Source organism: Elaeis guineensis, chromosome 9 (assembly GCF_000442705.2).
Source record: "Elaeis guineensis isolate ETL-2024a chromosome 9, EG11, whole genome shotgun sequence".
Classification (NCBI taxonomy): domain Eukaryota; kingdom Viridiplantae; phylum Streptophyta; class Magnoliopsida; order Arecales; family Arecaceae; genus Elaeis; species Elaeis guineensis.
In genome coordinates, this window is record NC_026001.2 from 47,461,753 (window position 1) to 47,486,237 (window position 24,485).

The 24,485-nt window shown below is 36.9% G+C and overlaps 1 protein-coding gene across 2 annotated transcripts in view; it reads left to right on the top strand.

Moving 5' to 3' along the window:
• Positions 1 to 222: 222 nt before the first annotated feature.
• LOC105035864 (aspartic proteinase 36) overlaps positions 223 to 24,485 on the top strand; it is a 39,542-nt gene continuing 15,279 nt past the window's right edge. The window contains exons 1-6 of one of the 2 annotated variants that reach the window (XM_010911575.4): positions 224 to 582; positions 683 to 812; positions 895 to 1,142; positions 12,320 to 12,544; positions 23,510 to 23,672; positions 23,753 to 23,823. In XM_010911575.4, coding sequence (XP_010909877.1) covers positions 329 to 582; positions 683 to 812; positions 895 to 1,142; positions 12,320 to 12,544; positions 23,510 to 23,672; positions 23,753 to 23,823 — 1,091 coding nt within the window. In that variant the 5' untranslated portion in view covers positions 224 to 328. Of the gene's footprint in view, positions 583 to 682; positions 813 to 894; positions 1,143 to 12,319; positions 12,545 to 23,509; positions 23,673 to 23,752; positions 23,824 to 24,485 lie in introns of both variants that reach the window. The other variant, XM_073243746.1, reaches the window with a different exon arrangement.

Genomic DNA, 24,485 nt, shown 5'->3' on the forward strand with positions numbered 1-24,485 from the left:
TCTCCCAAATCCGGATTTAATCCATTAAAAATAACAAAAATACCAATAAAACTGTTAATATAGTACGTGGGTGACAATATCAAGACGTTGCTTAAAATTAACCGTTGAAACCTTCTCGCGGCCTCCCCACCGTCGTTTTCCCTCTTTTAGTTCTCCGGTCTCCAACTCCTTCTCCTGCAAAAAAAAAAAAAAAAAAAAAAAAAAAAAAAAAAAAAAAAAAAACGCAAAAAAAAAAAAAAACCGAAAAAGCAAAAGGAGTTCCCTCCCTCCACTCTTTTCTTTGCATTACATCTACAGGATAAAAGAGAAGAAGAAGAGCAGCACCATAATGGCAAAGGGAAGGGAAGGAACAAAAGAGTCTCTCATGGATCCACGGAGACTCCTTCGCCTTTCCCTCCTCCTCTTCTTCTTTTCCTTCGCCCCCCTCACCCGCGCCACCGGTGTCTTCCAGGTCCGCCACAAATACCTCCACCGCAAGCGCCCCATCGCCGATCTCCGCGCCCACGACGTCCGCCGCCACGGTCGCATCCTCTCCGGCGTCGATCTCCCCATCGGCGGAGTCGGCCTCCCCACCGACACCGGGTCCGCCTCCCATTCCTAACTCCTTTCTTCTTATTACTGTGAAGTATTGTTTTGAAGATCCAAGAATTCAACAATTACTTTCCTTTTCTTCATATTGTAGTCTGTATTTCGCGGAAATCGGGATCGGAACGCCTCCGAAGAAGTACTATGTGCAGGTCGACACCGGAAGCGACATTCTTTGGGTGAATTGCGTCACCTGCACCCGCTGCCCCAAGAAGAGCGATCTCGGGGTATGCTTTGGAACTCATTCCTTCCATTGGATCTCATGCTGTAGCTTTGACTGATTAATTGGGGCTTGGATGTTGGATGCAGATAGAATTGACGTTGTATGACCCGAAGGGTTCCCATAGCGGTAGTTTGGTGTCGTGCAACGAGAATTTCTGCACATCGACTTATGGCGGGGAGATTGAGGGCTGCTCGTCGAACAAGCCATGCCAATACAGTGTAATGTATGGAGATGGGAGCTCGACTGCCGGATACTTTGTCACGGATGTTGTACAGTATAACCAAGTCTCTGGAAATCACCAAACAACCCCAGCCAATGCAAGTGTTTCATTTGGGTGAGTTACATCCTACCGATTCTGGAGCTAAATGTGTAATTTCAACTAAATGTACATAATTTCTGTTTTCTTGCATTAAAAGAGATGCATGACACGAATATCTTAGAGATTTTGCATGACAATGCATCCAAATATAGTTGGTATATGTATGACTTCGGGATACAGATTCTAACTTAAGATATGGCATTCCTAATTAACCTGTTTTTATTTGGTTCTAGTATCCATATACATTGTGTTAGAGTAGCATGCCTCTAGTAGAATTTTAGTGACAACAATATGATCATTTGGAATGTTAAATGTATCATCATATACCATAGAGACTTGAATAGAAGAGCAAATAAGTTAGTTAATATTTTTGACATTAAAGAGGAGGTAAGGAGAACATATGAGCATGGTGGAATAAGGTTGTTAAGATTTGTGTCTAAAATTGAATGATTATATTGTTAAACAAAGTGATGAGAAGTTTCTTATATGGTATGGGCATATGCAATGTAAACTAGTGATTTGCGTTGGGCTTTGGAATGAGGCTTAAAGACCGCAAGAAAGCAACATACTATAAAAGTACTCTAAACCAAATTGGTCGGACAGTTTTTGAATATACATCTCCTTTTGAAAGAATCTTACTTCCCTTGGAACCTATTGCTGCCAATCTCTCCGCCTGAAAGTCGGTCGCTGAGGTGGATGTGGCCAAGGTGAGACCGTCGCTGGAGCTTTGCTCGAACACCTACAAAATAAATCCTCATTAGGAGTGGTATTCTTTGGTGAAGACCCTCCGACGCTCAAGTAAGGAGATGGAGAACAATAAGAGGAGAGAGCGAGGAGTCGATTGCATTTCTTGGACGATCTCGGAGTCTTAATTTATAGGGAAGGAGTTTGAGTCGTATTCGTCTCGGAGTCCTGATGGTTTTTGGATTTGTAGCATAGATTGATTCGAAGAAGATATTTGCCTTTTATGGGAGACTCGATCGTGGAAGAGTTCTACTCTATTTTAACTTTCTCAATTTGAAAGAGGGACGGAACCGGTGAGATTAGGTCGGCCAAGGTCGAGCTATAATAGATCGTCTGGGGCTGAGGTACTGGAGTGGAGCAGATGCTTGTCCTTCGAGTGATCTGGAATAGGTCGACCAAGGACGATCTAGAATAGATCGTCCGAGGCCGAAGAGTTGAGAACTACTGCTGATGGGGTGTCCGTCAGTCTCTATCACATCGACGTTCCTGTCGGGCGTCCATCTTCTATAGCTCGGCAGGAGCCGAGGATGTCACAGCCGAGGCCGAGGTACAGATCCACAACAGAACCAATGGTGAAGTTTGGCTTACAAACTTGGTGATCTCGGTAGATTTTGAGATGCTTGTTATTTACATTTCAATGTATGGTGGCATCTAAAAGGGGTCTTATGTGATGTATGTAGATGTGAAAGATGTTTGAAAAGATTTTATGTCTTACTTTCGCAAGCAAATAAAGAACAATTATGGCAGAAAAATTGATAGATGAAGCAAGATGATATCATCTTAAATATAGCATATTGTTGGAAGTTTAGTTTAAGGAGTGTATAGAGTGATTTAGAAATCACATTCTCCAAGTCCTTTATTGCTTGGTGTGGGAATTACCAAACTTCTGTGACTTGGTCATTTTTTGCAGCAACTTTTAGTGTAAAACTCTCATTTTTTAGTCATTCCATTTTCATGCTTCCAAATGGATCTAAAGGGGAATTATGTTAAAATTGTTCATCATTTTTGTTGTTGTATGATGATTCCAAGCAAATTCTGTTGCTTAATATTAATTTCTAATTCTTAGGGCCCAATGTCAACATAACACTTTGCATCTGGAATCCTTGTTATAACATGTTGATCGAAGCTAATGTTGATGTTTCTAGGCAAAAGATTGGGTTATTTTCAGTACTTAGAGACCATGGTGGAACCTTGTTGCATCTATCTTGTACTATTCCTACTCATGCCATCTAGTTGCTGGAACTTGATGGCAATGTTTCTTTTGTTAGTTTGATTTGCATCTAGGAACAACCAATCTATTGTTGGTACTAGGCTCCTTGTTTATGACTAATTGTAAGATTTTGTTAGATGCCCTTGGAGACAGAATTTATCACTGAGGTCGCGGAGCTGTTTAGCTGATGCTTCATTTACAGATAGGTGAGCCAATGGCTCTTACATGATTGCAAAGCGGATGGTTAACAGTTGGTGAAATTTTTCTCCCTTGAAGTCATGGTAGCTCTGAGAAACAAAAGATGGTGTTCTTTGCAAAACAGAAGCTTCTTTTTGGTGTTCATTTCTGAGCATCTATTGCTTTTTATCCCACTGACTTGTGAAGTTGTGATAAATAAATTTATGGCCTTTATACTACTGACTTGTGATTAATAAATTTGAGAGTTAGGCATCATTTTCAGATATATCCTCAGAGAATTGTCCAGATGAAAACATGAATAAACTTTGGAATGACACTTAGGGGGACTCAATATTCTTTTGTTCTGGAGCAGTGAGTAGCATTTCTCAATACTTAGGCTGATATCTACAGAAAAAAAGAAAAGTAAAGACTTAATGGAGAATTAGACTCTGCTGCGTTCATCAATGCCTAAAGGATCTATATCCACTCTCAATACAGTAGAAACACATGGGGCTTATTTGGATGGTTGGGCCCAAAATCTTATGGGATTCATGGCCCAACCATTAAAAATACAAAAGTATAGGATGGACTAGGTCTATTTTCATTTTTTTCTCCTTATGGGATGAGGGCCAGCCCACTCAAAAGGTGGTCTTGGATGTTGAGGTCATTTTTTTCTCCTTAAGGGATTTGGGCCAGTCCACTCAAAAGGTGGTCCTAGATAGTTGTAAAAATAGGCCTAGTCCAATCTATAATTTTGTTTTTTTTGTGGTTGGACCACGAATCCCATAGGATTTTAGGTCCAACTATTTAAACAAGCCCTTAAAAAGAGAATTCTCCATTGAGCTTTTCATGATCTTCTCTTAGCTCAACGTCCACACTATGTGGATATAGAGTTTATTTCTTTAACCTGTGACTTCTCATAGGAAATCCATAATTTCTTCTTCTCTGATAGGTCATAAGTATGCCCAACCATATCTCTTGAATCAATTGGTCTTGGTCTAGACAATATCTCGCACTGAGTGTTTTGTAGACTATATTGACTCTGCATGTGTGGCCAGTTCATATAACCATCTTGTGTATTGTTCCATTTTTTTTTTCTCTCCTCATTGTAACTTTGTTTAAAGATTGCCTTCATCTCTATCCATCCTGTGATGTCTTGACCTGCTCTTCTATGGGCATCGTTGTATCATCAACTACATATAAACTGATCATCCAATGGGTTGTGAACTGTATTTTATGAGAATCAAAAATTTGATGCCACTCACAGAATTCATCACAAGGAGAGAATTGTGTTCAAGAAATAACTTGGGGTTCATATTTCCCAGAAACTTGAGTACATTAAGCTTTATGCTTTTTTGAAAATGACAATAATCATTAATAGAGGGATGTCCATGATACTTTTGTCTGGTTTCTTCTCATGTGTTGATGTGAAGCACGACTATCATGATAAGTATGAGTTGGTAGAACATTCTATATATGATTTCTGTTATGCATATGAAAACCATCATTTTGCATCGGTCAATAGTTGGAATCAAGGCTTTTGGAATCGGCACCAGGACCCATATTGGTACGGTATGGTACCAGTTTCAGACCATACCGACACTCAATATGGTTAGGCATGCCAGTTTCGTATCAGCATGCAATTTTTTTTTTTCATTTTTTCAGTTTCTTTTCAATCCAATCAATTTTTTTTAATTTTTTAAATTATTTTAGATCGAAATTAATGTTCATTTATATTATATTATATAATGTTTCTATCACTTTGAAATAAAATAAAAGAAATCTAAAAAAACACATTAAATATATTTAAAGTCCAAACTGTAAAGAACAATGTATAACCCCAAGATCTTTGCTGATCTAATTTCTCGTGGAGTGTTTATGATACTCATAGATATCTGAATTATCCATATAATCAGGAGGAACATCAACCCATCCTTTTAACCAAACAGTATTGTAGTCCTGAATGCTTATCCCATTAGGTATCTACGCTGGATTATAAGATATCTCAGATTTCTCGCTGAAGCTCCAACTCTGAGAGGTATCCTCGGGTTGATGGTATGGTTGTGGAGGGGCTCATCCAAATATACTGATAGCAAAATTTGATTCGTAAGATGCTTCGAGCTACATAGGATAGTAGCCATTGAAAGACGATGCCTCGGACATACCATATCCATATAGAATATAAACTGCCTATGGATTATAGGATCTATAATGTGAGAATGATTCTGAGACATCCATAGATTCTACTTTACGTGCGAGGTCATCTGCAACTGCATCGTATGCTGGATGACCTACTGAAGCCCGTCGTCTATATGAAATCATATCCTCATGGGCTTTACCAGCTCATGCACCATGGTCTTTATCTTGTGTGGTATACGTAAGTTGAGACTCATCATTGAATCGAAGACCATTCTGCAGCTGCATCTCATGAATGATGGTCATCTCCTATCCTCCATTCTCTCTCTGATCATCAGGTCCATGACTATTGTCATCATCACTCTCCTTGGTCTCTGAATCTAAGTGAGCTAATTCTTTTACTCTCGATGAGGCTGTAACTGTCTTTCCTTTGTCTTTTTGCTGAGCAGTTGTTTGACCTCCCCTTGTGCCCCTTTATAACTGACTTTGTCGTGCCTGGAAGGATATATGTCTTCTTTCTTCTTTCTAATTGAGATGATCAGCCTTGTTTCAATAGTTCTTGCTCAAATCTCTGAGAAGATGTCTCGGATATGGAGTCACGTGATAAATGACTCTTCTATGGCCTCTCAGGATGTGGCTGATTAGTTGAAACCTTATATGGAATATTTCTATCGCCTATTATCTTGGATCCACCCTAATATCTTTAGCTACCAAACTGGCTGGTCATGGAGAGAATCTCGACTTATCAAGCTCTGACTCCTGCTGCTGGCCTGCAAGCCATTCGATCATCGGATCCTCATCATCAACAGCATAATCATCTATCATCGGATCTGTATACTTTAGCTGTACTTCCTCCTGAATGTATTTTAGCATTAACCTTAGATTATAGTGAATGTATACAAGATCATTGAGGTGCTTCTGTGTCAGACGATTTTTTTGTTTGCTGTGGATGAGGGTGAAAATTGACCAACTGTGCTCACAGCCACTAGAGAAGACCGTATGGGAAAAAATGTAGATAGCCACACATTTCAAATTGTCCATGGACTGTCCAAAATGAGTTCACCATCTAGCTGCAAAAATATTAAACAAAATTATATATCAGATTACATGAAATTAGTAGGTATGCATTGTCAATAAAGTCTTATTGTTATTGATATCTAATTTATTTGGATTCATTTTTTTTGCTTACGACAGCCAATGAGACTTCAATGATATTTGTCTCCTCTCTAAATTATTTCGTCTGTGAAAAATATATTTGGTAAGTTAACAAATATATTATTGATTGCAGATCGGATTTAGTTAAATGGTGTGTCACACCTCAGTTAACCTAATATACTTTTTGCAGATATATAGATGCGATTTCTAGATCGGGTACCATCTTATATATCATATTACAAAGAACAGTCAAAAACTCGTTATCCATATATATCCTAGGTATGCTATACTGGAATCTCGAATTCAGATAGTAAGCTACAGATAAATTTCATAAATAATTAAGTAAACTTATATATGTACAAGAGAAAAAAATTTTCAGAGGATTCTTGATTTCATGCTTACCTGCTAGATGCAAATTCCTACCTATGTGGTAATCCCATTGTCGCTCAATGATTTTGATGTATTTATGGGCATATTTCAGATCTATCTCATTAATTGTTTCTTTGCTTTCTCCATCATGTGATACAAGAAATCCATCTAGGGATATCTTTCGCCATTCACGGTCTGAAGTATCTCATATAACGGCTTAATAGCTTTCACTATCTTATCGGCCTGTTGTCAGAATGACTGACTCGTCATCAAATTCTTCACATGACTTTTCTTAGTGCTGGCCCTCGCATATCTGCTCTCCTATCATTCGGTGCTGACAAACATTTAACACAAGGCACTTTCTTGTCCAGAAGATCGTCAAGTGTTTATAGTTTGTAGCAAACCGTGTGACATCCGATCTTAGGATCTTTCCTCTAATGTATGTCCGCATCAATGACAGGACCCATGTATGATTGTAGATGAATCTAGTAATAGTTTGGGCCGAGTCTACTGTCTGTTACACTTTACGAAGCTTTCCAATATCCATCAATATGAGGTTGATGCAATATGTAGGACATGGGGTCTAGTAAATATACAGTTGCTGCTCCATTAGTAACTTTCCGACGGCCTTATACTACGGTCTATTATCTATGATAACTTGTACGATATTCTGCCCTCCTACCACATCAAGTACCTCTATCAGTCTAAGGATTTACTCGGCATTGTGCACCTTATTTAAAGCATCAGTTGACTTGTAAAAAAATATTTTTTCATCACAGTATGTCAAGAAGTTGATGATGCTCTATCTGATAGGATTGGTCCAACCATCACACATCACCATCAATCCGTATATGAGCCATTTATTCTTACAAGAAAAAATATATCTTTGCAGATCCTTCTTATTATTATCAAGAAGCTCACCATAGATATCCTTAGATACTAGAGGATCTATATCCAGACCGACAGCTTGTATGGTTGAAATGACAGATCGATAGTATGTGTTATCTACTGTATTTATTGGAATATGACTGAAATGAAACCATGACAATATCTCATCACATGTCCTTCTTATCCACCTTTAGCATACTATCAATCTTCAGCTGTTTTGAATCCTTATTAGAGAAAGCCTATGGATCCGAATCATAAATGGTGGCTCCTATTGAAATCTCTCTAGAGGATTTCCTCCTACTATCAAAAGTCCCCAACATAGATAAAATATTGTCTGCCTCTACTAACGGTCTTCATGACTGAGGAGGTCCCCTGAACTTGGACTTTCCTCCAGCGGTTGCAAAGCCAAACTCCGATTCATAGCATGATGGTTCAAATCCTTCTCTAGACCTGGTCATCTTCTCCAGCTAGTATTGATTATCCAAACTCACTAGAATGATAGCCTCAATTTATGCCTCATCATTTGGAGTGGAGGCTCCTCTGACTCTTTGGAGTGATAGGAAGGTGGCTTTGCAGCTCGATAGTCCACTTCTGTCCTCTTTTGATTTGCTCTCTCGTTTACTGCTTTGAAATTAGTGAAGTACTTCTTCATCAGCTGTCGGATCTTCTAGAGGCATTTTAGCACATGGCTACATCAGGATAACTACCAATCCATCCAAGTACTGCTTCAATCTAGTCACTTCTCCTTCTTTGAATTCTGTGTTGTACCATTTGCATCTCCAACGGTATCGAGTTAAGAGCATCGCATCATGATCCCAACTAATATCATGCTCTGGATCTTTCTTCTTATTCGATGAATTCATTTCTGCAAGTTTAAAAAAGCATGTTAGTTTAATATGTGTAAAAATAATAAAATTTTGTCATTCTAAAAAAAATCTAATTTTTAAACCTTCAAAAATATATCTGAATAATATATTTCATATTTTAATTTTTCATAATTTTTATTGATATCTAATTTTTTTCTGTATTAAAAAATAATTTTAAATCTCATAAATTTAGAAAAATATTATTATGTGCTTCAAATAATATTTTTGAATTAGTTAAAATTTATTACTAATTTTACATATTTTTTAAATTGATTACATATTTTATATTATTTAAATAATTAAAAATATTTTTGAATTTTAAAAATTCTAAAAATTTATTTAGGCTTAGATTCAAGTAGAAACATATCATAGATGCTACATATATTTTTTTAAGCCTATGAACATGCATTAAAAGCTATTTATTTTATAATTTTATTCAAATTAGGTCTAAGCCTATGAACATGCATTAAAATTATGCGTATCATGCATCAAAATTTTCACCATCAGACATCAATTATATACTGAAAGTAGCTTAAACCATCCTAAACAATATTCCTATTTTATAGTTATTTTTTGAATTTTATTTTTATTATAACTTTTTATTCTGAAAATATATTTTTAATTTTAAAAAATATATAATTAACAAAAATCAATAATTTAGTGTTATCGTGTAGATCGTCCAAAGATCTAAAACATATAATAAAATCATACAAAAAATAAAAAATTCTGGCATGATTTCCCCATATTTTTCTATTTATTGCCGTTTTTCAGTCAAAAAATGTAAAAAAAATAAATGAGGAGGGAAAACTTGGATTACTGAATCCAGCTAAAATATCTTGATTTCTTGATGAAATTGTGAAAGATCCGGCGAGTTGGGGGTGGTTTTTTTTTTTCTCCTTGGTTCAAAACCAAACGAAAGAAAAGCCCCCCACCCCTCCCACCTCCCCACCCCACCCATGTGCGGCTCGATTCGGGTTTGAATCAAGCTGGACCGACCAGAACCACATGGTTTTGTGCAGTTCTGGGCAATACTGCACCGCACCGAACCAACTGGCTCGGTGCGGTTAGGGGCTTTTTCCCAAATTTTTGGCCCAAACCGGATCGGTCTCCGGCCTGTCCGGTTCGATACGGGGTGTACTGGCCGGTTTGGATTGGTATGGAATTGCATGGTTGGAACTTATTCTTTTGAGAAAATATTAATGGGAAAGTAAGTGATGCCACTGCGAGAATGCGAGAACAGAACCCACATATTAAAATAAGTAAATATTAGGGATGCAGAACTTTGTCAACATGGATTGTCCAATTTGGTTGGAAAAGAACACTCTGAAAGTTTTCTTGCATGCATTTCTTCATTATCATACTTGGTATATACACTATGTATCCTTTGCTATAAGGTTGCATCCTACCACTAAATACTTGAATCATCAATCCATGCTTTATGCTTTCAGGTAACATTCCTAGCTGTGCAAACTAGCAGAATTAGAAGAGATGGGATTGCTGTCATACCAAATTATTAAAATGCCCAGATGATTTAATACCAAATTACATAAAAGAAAGATAGAGGTTTGAGAAGAGAGAAGAAGAGATTAAGAGAGGAGGAAGAAGATTATGTTGGAAAACTCCAGCCAAGAAGCTTCCAGCTTTATGTGTTTCAACTGATCAAATCTCAATAATCAACACTGAAAATTCTCAAAACTAATTTCAAGAATTTTTACATCACTATTTATAATTAAAAAAGTAGAGTCTTAATGTAAACTTAAAGCTAATCTTAATCATCGATTAAAGGGCTTAAGGATACACAAAATCATGACCATCCAATGTAAATTTCGCTGGATGGTTTGACTTGGACATACCCAGAGTTGTTAATAAAGCTGACCCAAGAGGTGAATCTTGCTTGAAATTATAGCTCTGCCCATTTTCTGATGTTTCAGTCATCATTGTCAGCTTTGCCTCTGTTTTATGCAATTGTTGATCCTGTGGAAATATTAACCTGATAAACTATCCAATTGACCTAGGCACCTAGCCTCCTAGCGGCATTTTATTGGTGGATCGGGTCTTGTAGTTGGAGGACTGGTTGCACCATATTTCTTGCCTTCTTGAGTTTGCATTGTTTTTCTGACCTGCCTTTTATGCAGACATATTCTTGAGCTATCATTTTATTGAATGATTTCAGTTTCAAAGATCTGAGAGTTAGTACGCTTTTTAATATCATATTAATTTGTTTTGTTAGATTGATTCTTAGAGTTTCATTTAAAGAAGATTTCATTGTCCATATTGTGTAGGACTAACGTGAAAGATCTTATTGTAGTTATCCGATTGGTTGGGTAAGCTCTGATTGATTAATGCATCTTCTAAAATTTTTTTGGCATCTTTACATGCGTACAAATTATTTGAATACAAATTGAATTATTTTTGTTTTCCTTGTTTTTTTAATGTGTTTAATTTGAATGAATAGTTAATCCTTTCTTTTCCCATGTGGTAGTAGGAGTTGTTGTCTTAGGGAAAGCTCCCCTCCACCCCTCCCTTTTCCTTTCATATTTCCTCAATTTACAATGACCAAGAAGGGTCTGCATAATTTTTGGTAGCAAGGAAGGGCCCACATACGGTTCTTGCTTCCATCTACTCTTAAGCAATGAAGCAATTTTTTTTCCTTGTTTTTCGTCGTAAAATGGCCTAATTTGAAATTGCAACTCTATCAACCCTAGGCGTGACTCCTAGGTACATTGGTGGTGGCATTTGTGGTGACAATGCCAATTTATATTTTCTCAGTAATCTTTCTCTATTTCTTTGAGTTCCCTTTTTTCCTCATTCATTTTTCCAATATGTTGAATTTCGGATATTACATGCTATGGAGGGGTTGATTAGGGCTCACAGTGAAGTTGGGCCTATCACCACCAGATCAGGCTGGCCTTTGCTACTGCTTGTTTCCAGCCAGGATAGCCCTATAATGGTGGCTGTGACCTAGGTTGTTGGCTTCAATAAAGTGGTGACTGAAGAAAAATCTGATGCAGGCTAACCTAGTGGATAGGGCAAGCAAAAGTGAGAAGGGAGTGAAAAAGAATCAAAGATGGAGAGGTTAGAGGGGAAAAGAGGAGGTAGAGGATGAAGGTAGGTAAGGTTTGGTATGAGAAGAACATATGCAGAGTGATTGTAGTTGATGATTGGTTTTGCATGGATATTGTTTATCACCTCTGTAGGTCTTTACCAAAGCAAAAAGCTGATATAAAAATGTCCTCAACAGCAAGCAAGATAATTGTCTTCTGTTCAATTAAACTGTAAGTAATTGAGTCATCACCTTACATCCACGGTGTTGTTGAAAATTGAAATCATCCATGTTTCCCTATTTGTATCCTTTAGAAAATAAATTAAAGAGACTTGGCTAAGGATAGGCTGCTCCATTTTCATTGCCTGTAAGTAGGATGGTCAATTTTCACAAGGTAGCCTTTGGATTTTTTTTCCCTTCTATCCTGTATATTAATTAATGATTTGAAATTTTGATGCAAGAGTTTGTCAAAACAAATCCTGAGTGCCTTGAGGTTTTGGTATTTTTTTTTTTTACATTATCACTTATCTGCATGTGATCTTTTGGTTGTTTTCATGTGGCTTATCAATCTTCCTTTGCAAATTACAATCTCATTTTGGTACAGGTGTGGGGCACAGCAATCTGGGGATTTAGGTTCATCTAGTGAAGCACTTGATGGGATTCTTGGTTTTGGTCAGTCAAACTCATCCATGATTTCACAACTAGCTGCAGCTGGAAGAGTGAGGAAGGTATTCGCTCACTGCTTAGATACAATAAAAGGAGGCGGAATTTTCGCTATAGGAAATGTTGTGGAACCCAAAGTGAAAACAACACCACTGATACCCAATATGTATGTTATGCTAGACCTGGCTATTAGATTAGTTTGTATGTTATTTATCTATTGCTTTTATTCATATCTGGTTGCTAGAACAATCTCTTAGAACGTTATGCGCTGGATGCATAAAAAATATATGGACCATAAAGGGTTTGTTCTTTAGTGGACATGCATACTAGTTATGTTGCAAAATATTGTGTTCATCGAGCAAGGCTGACAATTATCTGCTTGCATATGAATGTTGGATAATGCATTGTGATAAGAAATGCTACACAAGTGCATATGAGATTTTGCTATGCATGCATGAATAATCTTTTTATTTTATTTATTGTTCTTATTTTTTAACTTTGTGAGGATGTCATTCTCATTGCATTAGATTTTGAATTTTGTCGTTCGTATGATTAAAACATCACTTGGTTAATTGGATGGAACTTTAACGTCTTGTGTCGATGATCTAAATTATTCTTCAAGAAATGAACTCATGTGTGCTTTTTGCAGAACTTGGAGATGGATAGCAATTTGAATTCAATAATAAGTTTAAGTAGGTTCGCCATCTCAATATCAAGCCCTGGTATCACATTGGTACAGTTTTGGCATGCCAATTTTTTGGGGTCAGTTTGGTGTATCGAGATATGGTATGCCTAGCAAGGTTCTGAAAACCAGTATTGGTGGCTGTACCGATCACTGGCCAGTTCGATACGATACCGTATCGACACATGGTACGGTAGGCGTGTCGGTTCGCATTGTTTTCATTTTTTTGAGGGTGTTCAATCAAATTTTTTTGGATTATTGAATGTTTTGATGTCCAAATTGATAAGTGATATTAATTAATGTTTGTATCACTCTGATACACCTTTAATCACGTGTGATATGAATCTAAATGTGACATTATGTTATTTAGCATCATAAATAATCAATACATGAAATGCTACTTTTTTTTTTTTTTCAAATTTAGGCTTAAGCCACTATGCCAAGATGCATCAAAATTTTGATAAATGGGCATCAAATTTATGTCGAAAGTAGCTTGCAAGTCCTTAAACAATAATATGATTTTACAGGTATTTTTTGAAATTTATTTTTTTAATAATTTTTTATTTTTAAAAAATATTTTTAATTTAAAAAATTATATACTTAATGAAAATTTATGATTTTAGTGTCATTATGTAGATCATCCATACATCTACAACATATATTAAAATCATTCCAAAAAAAAAAATTGGCATGGTTTTCTCTTGTTTTTCCATTTTCCATGAATTTTCAAAAAAAAGAAGAGGGGAAGAGAGGAAAGAGAGCTAAGAAAGAAAAACATACCTTTAATCTGTATTTTTTCGATATTTTCCTGCTAGTCTCAGTGCTAGGGAGTGAGGAAGAGAGATTGAGAAACACAAAGAAGAAGTCTTTTGAGATTTTTTCTGTCTCAGATATAAAAATAGTCCAACATGAACCGAACCGGGCAGTTCAGCCCGAAACAACTGCATACCACGCGGTTCAAGCCTAAACCGTCTGGTTTAGGCTCGAACCGGGTGGTTCATAATATTTTTTTTTAAATTTTTGGGTGCCGAAAATCAAGTCCGAACTGATCCGATTTGATGTTGGTATGGCTCGGTACGGCCCGAACCAGGCGGTTCGGGTCGGTTTTCAAAACCATGATGCCTGGTAAGGATGGCATGCAGCAGTACAGTTTAAACTGCATATAGGATTTAAATAGCAAGGTGGAAATGTGATTAGTATAAGAGAGAAGGTAAGAAATTAATCTAGAAGATCACTAGTCTCGATATGAACCATTCTAACCCCTATGAGGAGGATTAGATAGGGTCTTGGCATGAGATCTACTATATTGGGAAGTTGAAGCATACTAAACTTCTAGAGCTCCTAACTTCTTGTGTGATGTCAAATTAAGTTTTTATTTTTTGAAAATTGGTTAATATTTCAAGCTCTATGATATGTTGCCACTCGATAAGGTTGAGTGAACAAAGCGATCAAGGGCCAAATTTTATAGTTTGGGTCTTGAAATGAGCTAGTCAATGCCAAAAACTTTCTTTTATGAAAGACTTTGATTAGAAATATTTTCCAATCTAGGAAGACTTATGCAAAGCGGCTGAAGACGAAATTGATGTAGTAGTCATGATCAACCTGCTGTAGATGTTTAGTTTTCATGATTATTTTCACTGGTCATGTTTATTTTGGGGAAGCTGTAAAGCTTTTTTTATCGAAGGAATCTGATCTACTTAAATGTGGATCTCACTAGCATGGATAGAGGCTTTGTAACTCAGTTTTATTATTAATTAATTAAAAAAGAAGGTACCTAGATCCTACTTTCGCCAATTTTCCCATTTTCTAAATTTTCTTATAAAAGATATTCAAGTTGAGTAGGTTTATGGAATTTCTTCCATTTTGCTGATCAGCTACAGTTGTTACTGGGCTTCAGTCATCTACATCCATAGGGGTTAGTTTATAATCTAGATGTGCTAGCAATACAAGTAGATGAGAGAACCACTATAGATGCTTGATGTCCATTGAAAGATAAATACGAGAATGGCTACTTCTTCTACCTTGACGGATGATGAGATGAAGATACGCCTTATACAATAGGAGGAAAAGATTGCCCAACTTACCAAGCTTGTATCTTAATCGGTGACGCCTTCAATTCAAGCACCACCAACTCTTATATGAAGCTATCTGTGGTGTCTGGAGATGAGAATCTACCATCCAGTGAGGAGGAATAACAATCTGCAATCACTCAAAATCTCTCTTAAACCTTTAAAAGTTGAAGCTCGAATTTAGAATTTTGCATATGATGGAGGATGCAGAGAAGCCTAATAATTGGCTCGACCAATTAGAGGCCTATTTCACTATTTATGGATACACTAGTGTCCAAAAGATAGGGTTTGCCTTCTCATGCTTTCTGGCCATGTTCTTATCTAGTGGAATTCGTATATAAGAAATAACGATATCTTCAATCTAACATTGAGCAAATTTAAGAGCTTAATCAAGAAACAGATTTACTAAATAACTCATGAGGAAGATCGATAGATCAAGTAACATTACTTGTAGCAGAAGTTTGATTAATTTGTTCAAGACTATACGATCGAGTTCCACAAGCAAGCTATCTCACTTAGGATCTCTATCAATGATTACATACATTTCATAAAGCATGTTGGTGGTTTGCACAAGAGCATTTGAAAGAAACTAAAACTTTTGAAAGTTGTAGAGATCAATGAAGCTAGTATGAAGACCATGGAATAGAGGAGAAAATCGGTCCAAGGAAGGGTAGAAGGTGATAAATTCAAAAAAGATAGTGGAAAACCAGGCTAGAAGGGGGAGCTAAGTAAGAAGCAAGCAATATGATTTATAAAAATTATTGTGACCACTTGAGGATTAGTGGATATAGTAGGAAAATGTTGGAAGCTTCACCTCGTGATACAATCAAAAGGAAAGGAGTCAAAGGAGGATCCTAAAAAGAAAGAAAAGATGGTCCTTATTGTGATTGAGGTTGAAAAGCTGCTTGAGCCCAAGCAAGGAGACCCAAAATAGAGTTTTACGGTGACAAAACTTGAGACAGCAACTGAAGCAGACAGAGATTCCTCTTGCACTTTAGGATTCAATTGAAGCATAGTATCATTGAAACTATTGTAGATCTTGGAGACTAGAAGAGTCTTATTTTGAAAATCTGATTCAAAATTAGGGTGGCAGACTATGCCTTATCTGCATCACTACATTCTTTTGGATTTAAAAGAATATGGAGATAAAAATCACCAAGTATTGTACCTTCGAATTTGCTATCATTGGGAAGTAATTGATGAAGTGGTTCCTTTAGATGTTTGCCAAGTCATCCTTAGGAGATTTATCCTTGGGATCAAGATAAAGTCTTCTATAAGCAGTAGAGAAAGTATGTATTCATAAAGCACAAGGAGTTCATGATCAATGCCTCTAGAAAACAAGAACACATTGACCTTGTGATTACTGCCCAAGTGAAGAAACTAGTCAGTTCTTGCAAGAAGCTCATGTGTTGATGCTAAGAGAGGTTGATGTCCCTTAGGAGAGATTGAGTCCCTTGGCAATAGCTTTGAGTTCCAACTATAAAGCCGATGCCAATCAGCTGCTAAAAAATGTAGATCTATTCCAAGAAGTGAACGGCTACTGTATCGAAGGGCAATCGAACACGAGATTAGTTTAGTTAGAGATGTATCTTTGTCCAAGTTGGGTCTCTATGACCGCTTAGTCATGGAGAATGAAGAGATCAAGAGGCAGATCATAAAACTGCTAGACCAAGGCATGATCAACCCTAACAGCTTGCCCTGTGGATTGCATGTGGCCCTAGTGCCAAAGAAAGATGGTGGTTGGAGGATGTGTATCAACTACCTTGCCTTTAACATGATGACCATTATGGCAGATATCCGCTGTCCTAGATTGTTGACTTGCTGGACCAAATCAAGCATGAAAACTAATTACTTCATTGAGCTGGACTTGAAATCTAGCTACCATCAAGTTCGGATTCGTAAGGAAGATATTTGAAAGACAACTTTCAGGTGAGGTAAGGTTTGTTCAATCGGCTTATCATGTCGTTCTGCTTATCTAATGCCCCTATCAATGCCATGGTGTTGATGAACAAGGTGCTGCTGCCTTTCATTGAGATTTTGTGATTGCGTATGTTGATGATATCCTAAGCTACAGTAATACTTGGGAAAAGCACATCAAGCATATCATGAAGGTCCTAAAAGTGCTGGAGGAGAACAAGCTGATGTTGAACCTCAAGAAGTGCGAGGTCAGGAAGCAATTCATGGTGTACCTAGGTTTTGTAGTTGGTAGAGGCGAGCCAAAAGTTGATCCAAAATTAAAAAGGTGAGGGTCATTAAAAATTGACCTAAACCCAAGATGATGACTGAGGAGTGGAGCTTCATGGGTTTATACAAATGTGTTAGAAATTTTATCAGGCGCTTCTTAGTGATTGTGACACCCTTATATTAGTTGGATAAAATGAAAGTATAAATCTTGAATGGTCGAAGAAACAGTAAGACACATTTTAGCTTTTGAAGATATGCAAATAAATGATCCTACAATTGCCAAATCTATAAAGACTCTTTGAGATTGAGCCCATGTATTAGGGTATGCATTGGGAGTTGCCCTTACACATGATGAGAAACTAGCAGCATATCACTTGAGGATGTTTCAGGCACCACTACAGTGTCCAAAGTATGACAAAGAGTTGTATGACCTAAATCAGGCCATGGAGCATTGGAGATCATACTTGCTGGGCAAAGAGAATTGTGGACACAGATTACAAGCCATATTAGTTCTCCATACAAGGTCCAAGTTGCACCAGGAATGCAATGGATGTCTTATCTGGAGCAATTTAACTTCGTGATCAAATAGAAAAAGAAGCTACAAACATATTAGTTGACTTACCATCAAAAGTGGTCTTTAGTTTATTGTTGAATGCAAATTGAGCCACTCTGTCATGAGGAGTATAAGGGCATCTATGCAACGGATCTAGATTTTTAAGAAGAGTTGGGGAATTTGAAGAAGGCTTGCTGATAGGTTCACCTTGAAGAATGGACTTCTATATATTGGAACTTTTTTATGCATCCTTTAGGTTGCTGATAGGATACATTGGATTCAAGGGGTTCAAGCTCTAAAGGTTACTGGACACTTTGGAGTGGAGGCTGAAATGCACTTGAGAAGCAATGTCTGTTGGCCTGAAGTGCAGTAAGATGTGACCTGATTCATCAAAGGCCATAAACTATATAGCACATCAAAATCCTTCAATAAAATGCTGGGACTTTATACACCATTACCAGTACCTAGTAGACATTGGGAGAGTGTCATGATAAATTTCTTGGAAAGTTTGACAAAGATAGGACACAACTATGACCATCATTTGTGTTAGTTGATCGATTGAGATCAAGATGGTATGTCTGATTCCTTATAAGAAGAAAAAGCTAGTTTGTTCCTTTAGCAAGTATGGAAAAAAGCAGCATGTATGGAAGAAAAGCAAGATTGTGAATGGAGAAAAAGCATCTTGCTTTTAGCGTGTATGGAATTTTGGCCTTTCTTTCTTAATTTCATAGATAGCCATTCTCTAAGTGATTTTCAGAGAACTTTGTGGGTGATGATGGATGGCAAATTCAAGCAGAGTGTTGTTTTCCACCCATAGATAAATGGATAGATGTAGGTCATGAATCATATGGTGGTGCAGCTCCTTTGATACTATAAGTCAAAGCATCCAAATAATTCAGATTATAGCTTGCCCTACCTCCAGTTTCTCTACAATAGGGCTAACCAGGGTTCTATATAGAAGTTGCCATTTGAGGTCTGCTTGGGCTATCTACCATGGAGCCCCTTCGACCTAGAGTTCACAGTTTGTGCTAAACCAAAGAACAACAAGGAGGGAGACCAGGCACAAGCTCCAAGGTTTCTTCAGATTATTAGGAAGATGCATCAGGAGGTCGAGGCATGGCTACATCAATCACAACAACAGTAAGGAGTGGCATGACAAGGCATTATGTGGAGTTCAACTTCCAAGAGGGAGAGCTAGGGTGGCTTTGTTTCAAGAAAGAAACATTGAAGGGTGAAGGAAACAAACTGAAAGTCATTCGATATAGTCTTTTCAAAATTTTCAAAAAGATAGAAAGAATGACTTTCTGCTTGATTTGCCACTAAACATGGAGATGTACTTAGTAATTAATGCTAAGAAGCTAAAGTTGTTTAAGCCTTCCATGCTAGTTGAAGATCAAGGCCAGAAACCAGTGCTGCTAGCTACGGATGATCTATAGGTGAAGTAGGAAAAGCTGTTGGACCAGGGTTGTCCTTAAGAGGAAGGTCACATAAGCTAAAAATAGGAGGATTGAGACTTTTTGGATCTCGTGGAATGGTTTGCTTTATAGCAAAGCCAAGTGGTTTAGTCATGAGATTGGGATGTGGGCATTTCCTATCTTCAATTCCAATTTAGCATGAGCTAAATCCTCCAAACTGAGAGAGCCATGATTCAAGAGTCACTAGACTCGACGTTGACCATTTTGGCCATTGTAAGAAAAAAATGGATAGGATCCAGGAGCAAGATCCGCCACATCAGGAAATTTGATGGTGAATCAAACTTTTGAAGATCCTTACTTGCCTAGACTATATCAATTGAGGTGGATATTTTTACTTTTAAATCAAATATCTTTTCAAGCTCTATGACATGGTGCAACCCCACAAAAGGTATGGCGCATCGAGCAATCAGGCCAAATTTCATCATTTGGGTCTCAAAACAAGCTGGTTAAATCCAAAGTTTCTTTTTGACACTTCGATGAGGCATATCTTTCAATTTGGATAGAATTAGGTAATGCGATTGAAGACAAAGCTAATATAGAAGTCAAGATTTTCCTCCTGTAGGATTTCAATTTCCATTAGTTATATCTATTTCGGAAAAGTTGTAACCTATTTTTATTAGAAGAGAAATCTGACTGGAATTGTGCAAGGATGTACCTAGCTAGTATTAGTAAAGGTTTTATAACTTAGTTTTATATTTCTACATGCTTTGTTGTTCATTTTGTCATGAACTCATCTTTTGGCATTTATTCTTTGTGAAGGCTAGGAGATTAGTGTGCTACGAAGTTCTAAGTGATTGGTTTCAGCTTTTTAAGGCTCTCAAAGATTAGGTGTTGATACATTGTATATAGACTTATAGTTTTTAAAGAAAATTAGCTAGTGTAGGGTTGCAGAGGAATTAGGAATTACGAATATAGAAGGAATATGTTAGAAAAACACAAGAGTTGTTACTAAAAATGATAAGATGATGGAAATGACTGTTATATGCTGGTTATGGGCAAGGAAGGACCAAAATTGCCTGTATAAGGCGGGGAATTCAAAATTATAGGAAGGTGAACCAGAGAACTTGTAGGTGAATATTATAAGAAAGGATTGAAATAATCTTGTCTTGGTGGAGGATAGGGTTCAATGAATAGCGAAATAGGACTCATAAAGAACCCTGAGTTGACAACTGGAGATGCATATTTCTATGGGTATGACATTGGATAATGGATGTCACAGAAACATACATACACAAACATTTATGTATGCATACACATGATTGTGGAGATGGGGATGGGTATTGGTGTGACATTGGATAATGGATATCACAGAAAGTCAGAAACATACATAGACAAACATATATGTATACATACACTGACATGATTGTTTATATATCCTCATCCTCAATTCCGTTAAAAGGCTTGTATCATGTTTTCCTGACAATTCTAATTAATGTGTATTCTTTCTTTTGTTTTATTTTCAATGTCTGGGGTAAGAAGAATTGTTCTTTGACATAGGTTTCAGAAGTTGCTTCGATATGATACTGCTGGTTTATTCAAATAACAACTATTTTTGTCAGGGGTGTAACCAGGATTTTTTTCTTTAGGGGACTGGTGTTCAAATGATAGAAGTTCAGCAATGAAAGATTAATATGTCAAAGAAAAAAGGATTTAAACTTTTGATAAGAATATGTTTATTTTTGCATAAATGTATTGAAATTGTGCATAATATGTTCTAAAGCAGCTAAGTCATTAAACAATTTTTATTTTGAAAAAAAGGTTGGATTCTCCACCATGCTTAATTTAATATGATCCAAAAAAGGTTGTTCGATGCTCTATTCTAGTAAATGGATTATCATTGTTGGTATTGGTTTATGCTCCTACATCAGATGCTACTGCTTGGGCTGCATGTGGTGTCATTGTCACTTCTATTTATAAAAAATTAAAAACAGGAATTCTGTTTCCAATCTTTTTGGATTTTTGACAACATAAAGATGCTTGGTAGTCGCTACTTCTTCATTTTTCACAGCAAGAAAGAAAACATGTTTGTTAAGCAAAAATTAAAAATTCAATGCAGTTGTATTTTCTCTGCTCATAACAAGGTACTCAAGTTATTGACAAGCCATTGAGTTCTTGAAAGGAGTCATAAGAGAATATTCAGACGATTCACATCAGTTCTAACTACCTCCCAAAAACTTTGTGGGTACCCCAAATTAAAAAGAGACGTGAAATCCCAGAATGGACTTGAAAGGGAACCTTGACGGACTCCTTAACCCATATAAGCAATCTTCTTGAGGGGAGAATGGTTTTGGTAAGAAGCAGCAAGAAAACATCAAGAATTTACCAAGAAACTAAAGAAGGAACATGTCAACAGGAGCAAACAGCATCAGGCCTTTGATTTTGGTAGCAAAACCTCACCACCAACCAAAAAGATCATGTAAAAAATATTCCAAAGGCCTCTTCCCCGCCCACTGGAACGCCGTCTCCACCATCCCCAAAATCCAATCACATGACTCTTGGAAGATCCCTGTCCCCAGAGCCCACTAGAACACCCTCACCAATACCGGCCGCCTAATGGATGTTGTGTGATTGCCTCTTCACCCACTGGAAAGCCTCCTTCCATGCTTCCAAAATCTAATCTTTTGACATTTGGAATATCCCTATCCCCAAAACCTACCCAAACACCCTTGCTAATACCGGAAAACTGTTGCCACTACTTCCAGACTGTTCTAAATGAGGCATGAAAAGATCTCGCTGATGGGAAAGAGCTGGAGAGGATGAATGGAAGGAAGGACTTACCAGATCTCAAATGGGCGGTGTGTTGGTGTGGTGGATCTCAGATGGGCAATGCAGCGATGTGCCAAATCTCCACCCATAGGGATGATGGACTTGGATAGTGTATGTAAGAGGGTGAGTTAGATGCATGAGGATTTGTTTTAGGCCTCTAAAAGTTACTTTTGAAAAAAGTGGAAATGAAAATATTTTCACTCCCACTTTTTTCCATAGATAGTGAAAGTCACTTTAAAAAAATAAAATAATGCAATCAAAAATCTTTTTTTTTTTTTTACCATGAATTTTTGTGTTTTCATGTTTAAAAGTAAAAAAAACAGAAACATACTAATATGAAACAGGCCCTTATAATAACTACTTCAAAGAAAAGCAATAGTACAAAATTCTATGAAGATGTATGTGAAATAAGGATTCTAAGAATTTTTTTCTCAGAGAACTGGAATACCTTATAGTTCAAAATTAAGAAAAACTTTGCATCCATATAACAAATTTCATGATTATAAAAAATATCAATGAATAATTTAGAAAAAAATTTAGAGAAGAACACACACACATACACACACACCCCCCCCAAAAAAAAAAAAAAAAAAAAAAAAACCATTCCCTCTCTCTCATATCTAAATCAGGCTAGGAATCTATCATGCATATGCAATATAAAATCAGGATTTGAAGGTATCATGCATCTTCCATCAAAAAATTTGTATAGGAGGCTGGTATGTGTGTCTATATTGAAAAGTAATAGAGTGATATTAATGGATCCTAATTCCATGATTTTTAGGATGATAAATATGGTGGCATAGCCTTTCTATTTCAGGCTCTAATGAGATACGTGTTCCTTGGGATTTCAAAGAAGTGGAGCAAGAAAACATGTGTTAGAGTGTTTGATAGGAGTCCTATAGGATCAAGCAAGGATATATGAGACACGCAATCAAAGTTTGGCTTCCTATGTATAAAACCCTAGATATTAATTTTGAGAACCTAATCAAACATTTATTTCTATTTAGAAAAATTTGGAAATTAAATGTGGCATGTTTATAGATTATTAATTATATGATATAAAAATGAGCAAATGAGGGAAGGAGAGGAGTGGTGGTGGTGGGGGGGGGAGGGGGGGCGGCAGGAGGGCATACAGCCCATACAATAAGACAATGAGTGTTAGGAGGTGGTTGGGGGGAGGGGGCCCAAATGTAGTATGACAAAGAAAGTTCCTCCTAAAGAAATGACCCCTTGTTTCCACCTATGTTTTTAATGTGAATCAGTATTTATTCTTCCTTATTTCTGCTCTAACAGGTGAATAAATTCTTCTATGTTTTCTTCTTTTTTCGTCTGCTGATTGCTAACTCTTGATTTATCTATTGGCTTTTCAATTCTTCTATAACTGATTTTATCGCTACTTTAGGCCACATTATAATGTCAATCTTAAGGCAATTGAGGTTGGTGGGGCTTTTCTACGGCTTCCAACAGACTTGTTTGAAAATGGAGACAAGAAAGGAACAATAATTGATAGTGGTACAACCTTATCTTATCTTCCAGAGGCGGCTTATAAACCATTAATGAATGCGGTATGAGACCTCTCAAATTGGTTCTTTTTGAAGATCTTTCTATGTCAATTATTACTTACTCTTCACTTCTTCTTTTCTAGATTTTCTCTTACCAACCAAATTTAAGCTTCCACGCCATTCAGGACTTTTTATGTTTTCAATATACTGGAAGGTATGCATGTGCACCAACCATTTTATATCTTTGTTTAGGGTCTTGGGAATTATGGAATTTAAAAGCTTAGCTATAAAACCAGTTTGTCTATCTACTTTTTTTTCACATAAATGTTAGCCCAAACTATAGCATTATGCTTTTTATACGAAATAAAATTATGAAACTTCATCATTCTATCTCTTTTGGTTTATCCGTGCAACCATGAGTTAATATTTCTTTTTTCCTATCCTTGTATCAAGTAAACTTTCTTCTAGTCGGATGATTAATTCTTAATGATGGGGACATCATACTGGTGTTTTATGTTAGGGGATATAGATTATTTAAGTTTATATATTTGGGTATTGTCCCCCTAATCATGCATTATGTTTTATTGTTGCAACTCTTAGCACATGCTTATAGATTGCCCACCATCCCAATCGGCAAATCCATGACTTATGACAGTTCTAACCATTGCAGTGAAGGATTGCTTATCCATGTCACTCTGTTATGGAATTCAACTTGTCTTTTGTCTCTTCCTCAAGACCTACAAGGACATGGAATGCAGAGCCATCCTGAACTATCTTGTTCGGGGCGTACTAAGCCATGCTAGTGGTGGATCGGGATAGTTCTGGCATTTGAAATGAGAAACCGACGAAGGGGAGATGGAGAAGGAAAGAGAGGAA